Raw genomic sequence first — 9,847 nt, forward strand, 5'->3', positions numbered from 1 at the left:
CAGGGTTGAGTGGGGATACCTTTTTTATGTTTTGGATAAATTCGGCTTTGGTAAAATAATCATCTCCTGGTTGAAACTTCTTTATACTTCCCCGCTTGCTGCTGTCAAAACAAATGGCACATGTTCTGACTTTTTTCCTCTGTTTAGGGGGACTAGGCAGGGCTGTTGCCGTTGCTCTTTGCAATTGCAATTGAGCCCCTGGCCATATCGCTGAGATCAAACCCAGGTATCACCGGGGTTACTAGAAATGGTATAGAACAAAGGGTCTCCTTATACGCAGATGATTTGCTTCTTTATATCTCAGAACCAGCATCCTCATTTCCTTTGGTGCTCTCAATACTTGAACAGTTTAGCCTTATTTCTGGCTATAAGCTGAATCTCGCTAAGAGTGAACTGTTCCCCCTGAATGCTGCTGCACAGAAATATCAGTGCACAGCACTGCCTTTTCGAGTTGTATCGGACAACTTCACATATTTAGGGGTTAAAATTACAAGTCAATTTCATGCTCTTATCAAGCTTAATTTCGACCCACTTGTGGAGAAAGTTAGGCAGGATTTGGACAGATGGTCTCTACTCCATCTGTCTGTAGCAGGCGCATAAATACAATTAAAATGAATATCCTCCCCAGATTTTCTTTTCTTTTTCAGTGTGTCCCTGTATTTATCCCAATTTCCTTTTTTGTTAAATTAGACAAGATTCTGTCTGGGTTCATTTGGAACAAAAAAAACCCTAGAATACGCAAGATATATCTTCAAAGACCGAAAAAGATGGGGGGGATGGCTTTACTAAACCTTATGTTCTATTATTGGGCATGTAATATTCGTATTCTCAGGTACTGGCTACAGGGGGAAGGCATGAATAATGCCCCGGCCTGGCTGAGTTTGGAGACTTCTTCTTGTGCCTCATCCTCTTTACCAGCCCTGATTTATGCCCAAAAGCAGCCTCCGAGTGCAGGTTCTTATAATAACTCTATTGTCAAAGGATTTGGGGTGTGTGATTCAGGATGACTCTTGGGATAAAATTCTTTACCGGGTCCATGGTTCCTCATTATGTGCCAAACACGGGCTGATTCAATGTAAGATTTTGCACCGTGTACAATGGACTAAAGCCAGACTAGCTCAAATATACCCCAACCTTAGCCCTGATTGCGACCGTTGTCATCAAACACCTGCCTCTCTATTACATATGTTTTGGTCATGTCCATCCCTCAAACAATACTGGATTAATATTTTTCTGACTTTATCAAAGATCATCCAGCTAACTCTCCAACCTGTGCCCTTAACTGTTTTGTTTGGGGTTCTTCCTGATACAGTTGCCTTGCCGACGCCCCAAGCGGATCTGGTAGCATTTCTCACCTTATTGGCAAGACGCAGAATATTGTTATGTTGGAAGTCCCCTTCTCCCCCATCCTGGGAAATCTGGATCAGAGACGCTTTGCATTTTAGCAAACTCGAAAAGATTAAATTCACCCTGCGTGGGTCTATGGCCAAATTTTTTAAGACCTGGCAACCCTTTTTTGACCATGTTCAGACTTTGCGGTCTCGCAACGCTCCCAATTAGCCAGCTTAGACTTTATTAGATTTTATTTTATCTTATGTTTAAGTAAGATGTTTAAGTTTAAGTATATGGACTCTATTGTGCCTGCGCCTTATGATGGCTTACTTACCTACTTTATACATATTTCTTTTCTCTTACAGAATTGACTTATCTCTACAACTAAGCTGACCACTCATTATGTTTGTGTTTTATTTGTGTTTTTTTTTTGTTTTGGTTTTTCTTGGTTTGTGTGTTTTGTTTTTTCTGTGTCTGTGTGGGGGTGTGGGCTTTGAAACTCTCCACATATCTCTTGTACACTCAGGAACTGTTATCTTGTACTCCAGGGTTTGCTACTCGTATTATTAGATTGGACCCTTTCTTTTTTCTTTTTGTACACCCACTGATACTCCTATAATTATGAGGTGGGAGTGTATGTTTCATATTGTTTTATGTTCTTCATAAAACCTTAGAAAAACCAGTCTTGAGATATTTCTTGGCCCAGTCTTGACGTTTCAGCTTGTGTGTCTTGTTCAGTGGTGGTCGTCTTTCAGCCTTTCTTACCTTGGCCATGTCTCTGAGTATTGCACACCTTGTGCTTTTGGGCACTCCAGTGATGTTGCAGCTCTGAAATATGGCCAAACTGGTGGCAAGTGGCATCTTGGCAGCTGCACGCTTGACTTTTCTCAGTTCATGGGCAGTTATTTTGCGCCTTGGTTTTTCCACACGCTTCTTGCGACCCTGTTGACTATTTTAAATGAAACGCTTGATTGTTCGATGATCACGCTTCAGAAGCTTTGCAATTTTGAGACTGCTGCATCCCTCTGCAAGATATCTCACTATTTTTGACTTTTCTGAGCCTGTCAAGTCCTTCTTTTGACCCATTTTGCCAAAGGAAAGGACGTTGCCTAATAATTATGCACACCTGATATAGGGTGTTGATGTCATTAGACCACACCCCTTCTCATTACAGAGATGCACATCACCTAATATGCTTAACTCATTCACTGCCAGCCATTGGCAGTGAATGAGTTAAACCCATTGACTCATTCACTGCAATTGACGGCTATAGACGTCAATTGCAGTGAATGAGTTAATTGGTAGTAGGCTTTCAAGACTATACAGCTTGGAGTAAGACAACATGCATGAAGAGGATGATGTGGACAAAATACTCATTTGCCTAATAATTCTGCACTCCCTGTACATCCATCCATCTTCATCCACTTTATCCGGGGCCGGGTCGCGGGGGCAGCAGCCTAAGCAGAGAAGCCCAGACCTCCCTCTCCCCAGCCACCTCCTCCAGCTTATCCGGGGGAACACCAAGGCGTTCCCAGGCCAGCCGAGAGATATAATCTCTCCAGCGTGTCCTGGGTCTGCCCCGGGGCCTCCTCCCAGTGGGAGATGCCCGGAACACCTCACCCAGGAGGCGTCCAGGAGGCATCCTTGTCAGATGCCCGAACCACCTCAGCTGGCTCCTTTCGATGTGGAGCAGCGGCGGCTCTACTCTGAGCCCCTCCCTCTCTCTATATATTTATCCATATTATAGATTTTATTAAAATGTAATGTTCCTTTTGACCTCTGATCTCACTTTTACAATTCACATTTGCCTTTTTTAAACCTGACCCCAAAATATCTTTAAAGAAAGTCTTGTCAAGCCTCCATTACCTATTCCTGTTAAGGTAATCTGTAATTTCACAGAACTACAAACTTATTAAAGTATTTTTAAAAACAACAAAGTAAACAAAATGAATATATACAAAATGCAATACTGAAAGTAAATACTGCCCATGGAGTGAGCTGCCTTGATGGAGTTTTGCCATTTGTTTTTGTCCATTTTTGCATTTTTGTTAAGTTCAATATATGTAATTGTGTATTAATGTATTATTATTATTATTTATTTTATTAATTTATTTCTTTATTTATTTGGGGTTTTTTTTTGGGGGGGGGGGGTGAACTTTACCTTATCTTTTATCCACTGATAGATCTTCGTCCAAGTTAATGGTGGCCATTTATTGTCTGTCTTATTAATACCATCCATTAGATTATTGTTTGAATCTTGGCTCGCTGCATTTTCCACCATTTTTAAGATGTTTGGCATCGCAGCTAAATTAACTTAACCTTTGGCTCCGTCATTGCACAGCCTTCACTATTCTCCACCAGCCTCTCCATGTCTCTGCCAGTGTCTGGTTTGTCCTTGGCAATGTTGCACACATCCAGCTGTCTGTCTCAGCTTTTCAGGAGACACGAACTGATCATCGATCTCCATGTATACGAAACACATTAGATTTTTTTGTGCCTTTATTTTGTCTAAGCTTTGACAGTAATGGTGCAGGAACGTGCAAAATAAGAGCTGCAAAGACAAACCCATAAATATGACAAATCACTATAGTAAATGAGGAATCTGCCCACTTCCCACTTAAATAGTATTTGTTTTTCTTCTATTACCGCCGAGCAATAATAACTTTCGGAATATTTTGAATAGATAATCACCTTGATTTATCTTCTTATAGTTAACATTTCCCACTAGATGTCAAATTGAAAAACAGTGTTGTTATTTAGGGAACTTTTTGCTTTGTGAGTCTAGACTTAGACGAATCTACAGCTAAATAAAATCTAAGATCTGCGTAGGTTATATTTTAACAGCAGGGACGTCAACTGAAACGGACTCCAACTGTAAGCAAGTGAGTTTAACTAGCATAACAATCAATTGTTAACAAAGGTGAACAAAGGCGATTATTTATAGGCATGTTTCTTTAGAATGAATTGTCGCACGCCTTTCGGATTAAGGAGGAGGCGGGAGCAGCAGAAAATGCGTTTGGGAACCGTGCGGTGGTTTTGTGTGTGCGCACCTCCCCTCTCGCGCGTAAAGAGCCTCCTTTCTCTTTACGGATCCTGTTTTCTGCTCTTCATGCCAGAGCCTGCAGCTGTCTCAGTTGCGTCCCACTGCCGCTGTTGTGGGAAATCGTCGTCCCGCGTGACGAACAGACAGCAGATTTTCCACTCCCTTAAAGTGTATCAGCGCCAGCCCGAAGGAAATCGCAACTTTTAATCAATTTCCATTACTGGAAGGAGACGGAAGGAATACCTGACAGCTCGTGACGCCCCGTCAGCGTGTTGACTGAAATCTGTCCAACTGTGAAGGCTTCAGGAATGTGGAATACAACTCAGCCTCAACGGTGAGTGCCGTAATGTGCCTGTCACTCCCCCGCTCGCTCCGTGTGTGTTCAGTCACAAGTGGTTGTCGGACTGTAGGAATTCTGCTAAATTAAGCGATTGAATGCCAAGTGTGCGCACAACTGCTTTTTGAATTCAGGCGTAGGTCATCTTTAAACAAAGCAGCCAGCCTATAGCGTGTGAAAAACAGATTAGTTCAACTGATACTAAATATTTACTCATGTGTCTTTTGCTTTCATGCAGTGAAAGGACGTTCCACTGCCCCTGACACCATGACCACAGACTTGAACTTGACCTCTCTAATGAATGTGACAGAGCTTCATAACCACACAAGAGGATGTTCCCTCACCAAGACAGGTTTCCAGTTCTATTACCTGCCCACTGTTTACATCCTAGTTTTCATTACTGGACTGGTGGGCAACAGCTTGGCCATTTGGATGTTTGTTTGCCATATGAGACCCTGGAGCAGCATCTCTGTCTACATGTTCAACCTGGCATTAGCTGACTTTTGCTACGTCCTCTCACTGCCTTTCCTCATCTTCTACTACTTCAACAAAACAGACTGGATATTCGGGGACGTTCTGTGCCGACTGCAGCGCTTTATATTCCATGTGAATCTTTATGGGAGTATTCTGTTTCTGACCTGCATCAGTGTTCACAGGTACACTGGGGTGGTGCACCCGCTCAAGTCTCTGGGTCGACTGAAGAAGAAAAATGCAGTTATTACCAGTGCACTGGTGTGGGTTTTGGTTGTTATCAGCATGTCCCCCATCCTTTACTATTCCCGGACTGGCTTAAAGCGTAACGCAACCACTTGTTACGACACCACCACAGTGGACGAGTTGCCGGGGTATTTCATCTACAGTATGACTTTGACGGTGTTTGGGTTCTGCATCCCATTTATTGTCATTTTTTGCTGCTATGGCATGATTGTCAAAGCATTAATCTGCAATGAGATGAACAATGCGCCTCTGCGGCAGAAATCCATTCACCTAGTTATCATAGTGCTTGCAGTCTTTGCCGTCTCCTACCTGCCTTTCCATGTGATGAAGAACCTCAACATGAGGGCCAGGCTGTACTTCCAAACCCCTGACATGTGTGAGTTTAATAACCGCGTCTATGCCACCTATCAGGTGACGCGGGGTCTGGCCAGCCTCAATAGCTGTGTGGATCCTATTCTGTACTTCCTGGCTGGAGACACCTTCAGGAGGAAGCTGTCACGGGCCACTAAAAAGACTTCGAGGAAAGGAGAGAATGTCCTTCAATCAAAGAGTGATGAAGCAGCGCTTAACAGCCTAACTGAGTATGTGGAGAATGGGGGCCGGAGGCTGTAACGAGATACCTGTGTGTACCAGGTTGTGGATCTCTTTTAGCTTTAGAAAACATTTTGGACTTGGCAGAAATAAATGCAGTGTGTGTGGCCTGAACACTGTATGTAGAATTCATTGGACAACAGTTTATAAAACTAGGATAAATAGTCATTTTAACCCTGTGATAAATATCGCTTGCTTGCAGCCTGTTGATATTGATAAGCTACTGTACTGTATCGTCCTGTACTTGTATTGTACTTTAAATGGTAGAGCAATCACTCTTCTTTCTTATCATTAGTAATCATTGTGATGAACCAGGCTCTGGGAAATAGGTTTTCCTACAGGCACTAAAAACCTGTTCATTTATTTGTTCAGTAAAAATAGGACTTAGAAGCACATTTTCTATTCACAAGCTGATGTTTAATAATCAATAGCTATTGAACACCTAAGAGCTTGTGCCTACGGAAGTGGACATGGGATGATGTTTTTTTTCCTTTAGAGGAAAAAACTAAATGCACTGAACCTGAGATTGCTGCATGGATGTGCCATACAGACATTGTAATGCACTACAATTGAGACCTCTCCCTTTAGAGGGCTATCTATCCCTCCTCCTTTCTTTCTACATCCATTACTGAAGGGGTGTGAAATGTGGTCAACTACTTTTTCATTCTGACAGCTCTGAGGTGAAGGTCTCCAACGGCTCTGTTACCGCAAGCTTTCACTCCTTTTACCTACTAAAATAATGACAGTATTTTGTGTATATGATACTAAAAATAATATCTTTGTTTCTCTTAGGTGGACTATGCAGAATATTGTGATGTTCCAGATTAGTTTTGTGTTTTTAACTGTCGCTATCTTTAGTGCAGATCTTCATACATGAGCCTACTATCAAAATCCATTATCAGTATCATCAGACTGAATCACCAGAACAGGTTCTGAGTACTCGAGTGTATATTACAAAATAAAGACTATCAGCTTTTAAATGATCTAAACGCATAAACGCACATACTTTATAACCTGCTTCGTGACTCAATCCGCATATTGAAGATTTTTTTGTATGAGATACCTCAAAGTAACTGGTGCACTGTGTCCGAGTTTTGGCAGATAATCACTTCTGTTGTGTACCTGTTGTAAACATTCTGGAGAAATTATCGGTATATATTTTACCCTGTTCTGTGTAAATGTTTGCTGTCTGTACTTCCTTTGTAAATCTGTAATGTGGTCATTTATAAGTGTCAAGGAAGGAAGTAAATTAGTTATACAGGAGATACGGGGCCACACATATCTGTGTCAGTACATCTTTGTATTTACAGTCGACAATTTATAAGCACTTGTATAATTTCACCATGTTTGTACCAGCTGCATGCACCCTCGCTTAAATGTTCGCAGAGGTGTGAGAGAACAAACGCCACTTGTTTTGGAGACATTCGTGCAGAGCTCTGTTCTCGCTGCTCCCCCTTGTTTTCATCACTGCTCTTGACTTTCTCTTTTAGCACAGCTAGGAGGAAATGAGGGGACGAGTCAGGAATAAAGAGTGGCACCTTTTCCTCCTGGCTTATCCTAAGACTTCCTTTGTGTCCGTCACAATGCCACAGACCCATTGAAGCAGACAGGGGTGTGAAGCTGTCGCCAGGACCCGGCGGCGGTGCAGTGTTGCGGGCACAGGAAAGCAACCAACCCTCTTCCTCCACACAGCGCCCGTGAATACAAACGGCTTTTGATTTCCTGGCTTTGAGGTGCAAACTGCATATCTGGCCTTTGCAAATGTGTGTGTGTATGTATTCGCTGTTTGTGCGTGTGTCTGTATGAGACAGCCTGAAGGCAATGAAGACCTTATTCCAGTGAGTGGCTGTTGTTGCCTTTATTTTGGTTTGTTAGGTAGTGGTGTTTTAATTTTCAAAAGCAGCTACTGTTTGCATGCACATGGAAAGAAGGTTAAATTCAGCCAAAGCAGGATATCTTGCCAACATCAGTGCTTTTGCGCATGGGCGTCAAATCTTGACTTGCAAACAGTTGGGATGCTTGCCAGTGCTTCTTCCCTCCCATCTTAGCCACCTTTCACCTTTTTTCTCCAACATCTTCCTCTCTTGTTTCTGAATTTAGAATCAGAAAAAAAATAACCTTTTCTTTACTTTACTACCCTGAGGCAGAATGTTAGTTGAATAATTGTTGGGAAGACGGAGGACAACAGAAGGAAGAATCAAGTGTAAAGAGTAATGGGAGTTGCGGAGAAAGAAAATTTGTGTTTGTTTTTCTAGAGAACCCTGTTGGTGGTACAGGGCCCACAGAGTAATCACAGTCAAGACAGCCAAACAAAAACACACAACTTTGTTCCACAGATTTACAGTGGGACCTGGCACAGGATCCATATCCATCACAGGGGGCACTGTCCGCTTTAGCCAAAAACTATCCCTAACCGCAAAACAACAAATGCAATCAAAATGTCAGTGTGTGGTCCTGTGATACAAACAATCAGGAGAAGGCTGTGGTTAGGTTACAAATTGTAGTGGCTGCATTCACGTCATGTGACAGTGCTGTAATAACCACAAGGCAATATGAACTTCTGTTTACATAAGTTTCCAATTTTTTCTGTGTTATCAGTGAACTCTAAAAAAGCCTCATGATATTGAATAGTAACATATTACAAGACACGTGCACAAAACCTTATAGAAAACACTGCACTTCTGGGACGATTTAAGTGCTCTGGAAAGCTTCAAGTGCTTTTTACAAGCATGAAACTGTTTGTTTGTGCAGAACATGGAGCAGTTGCAAGAAAAGTCATGCAACCAGTTATGCGTTTTCCTGCTCCTGCAGCCAAGTAAATATGTTATAAAAACATTTCGTTATGTGACTCTTGGTTACAGCGCTGCAGTGCTGATACTGATGTGCTTTGATATTAACATGTGTTTACTTGCTCCTATCAGTCATCGACCTACCACACAGCAGAACAGTGGTAAAATTTATTGCACTTATTTGGTAAAGTCAGACTGCGTTGACACATTTTGGATATTATCCTAGACTTCAAACAAACAAAAAGAAAAGAAAACAATTCATGGAAAATTTCCCATTAACCACACCCATATGAGCCAGCAGCGTGCTTGAGAAAGAAGAACCCTCACTCTAACACCAGACAAAACACTGCTGGACAGGTAGGGAAAGTTCACACCTCATTGGCAATCAGCATACCTGTGAAAGGACTGAAGCTGTTGTTGCATGCCCAAATGCAAACCAGCATGCCTTTTGCCAATGCGTGTGTGTATTTATGATATCCCAACTAAGATGACACTTTGGAGGTCGGGTATCAACCTGAACTTGCTTTGCTACTGTTGAAAAAAGATTAGAAGTATTACAGGTATAAGTGTTTACTTGTACGTCAGGCAGAGTGATAGTGCCATGATTTCCACAGAATGATCCGAAAATATCCCGTTCTCTGGGTGAAAAGGCCTTGTTGATGTCAGAGGTCAGAAGACAATGGCCTGACTGTTTTGTGCTGATAAGGAAGGCAAGTAAGCACTTGGTACAATGAAGAAGAGTCCCTCGAAACAACATGAAATTGAAGCTACAATTTACACAAGATCACTAAAATTAGTCAACAGAAGGTTGGGAAAAACATTGCCTGGTACTGCACCGTTAAATGGTAAAGTGACAATGTGGCACAAACAATATGAAAGCATGGATCCATCCTGCTTTGTATCAGTGGTTCAGCTGCTGGAGTGGGTGTAATAGTGTGAGGGATATTTTGTTAGCTCTCTTTGGACCCCTCAGTACGAGTTTATCATCATTCACCTCGCCCCAAAGCTTACTTGAGTGTTGTGGCTGACTATGACTAT

The 9,847-nt window shown here is 42.1% G+C and overlaps 1 protein-coding gene across 1 annotated transcript; it reads left to right on the forward strand.

Annotated features, from left to right (window-relative positions):
- The first annotated feature begins 4,433 nt into the window (after positions 1–4,433).
- Positions 4,434–7,855, forward strand: p2ry1 (purinergic receptor P2Y1). Its single transcript, XM_085380903.1, has 2 exons — positions 4,434–4,709; positions 4,951–7,855. The coding sequence occupies exon 2, from the start codon at positions 4,980–4,982 to the stop codon at positions 6,039–6,041; it is 1,062 nt and encodes a 353-aa protein (XP_085237029.1). The 5' UTR covers positions 4,434–4,709; positions 4,951–4,979; the 3' UTR covers positions 6,042–7,855.
- Positions 7,856–9,847: the final 1,992 nt, after the last annotated feature.

The sequence above is a fragment of the Rhamphochromis longiceps genome, linkage group LG14, assembly GCF_057381845.1.
Source record: "Rhamphochromis longiceps isolate RC_006_pf linkage group LG14, R_longiceps_female_GT1.1, whole genome shotgun sequence".
Lineage (NCBI taxonomy): Eukaryota > Metazoa > Chordata > Actinopteri > Cichliformes > Cichlidae > Rhamphochromis > Rhamphochromis longiceps.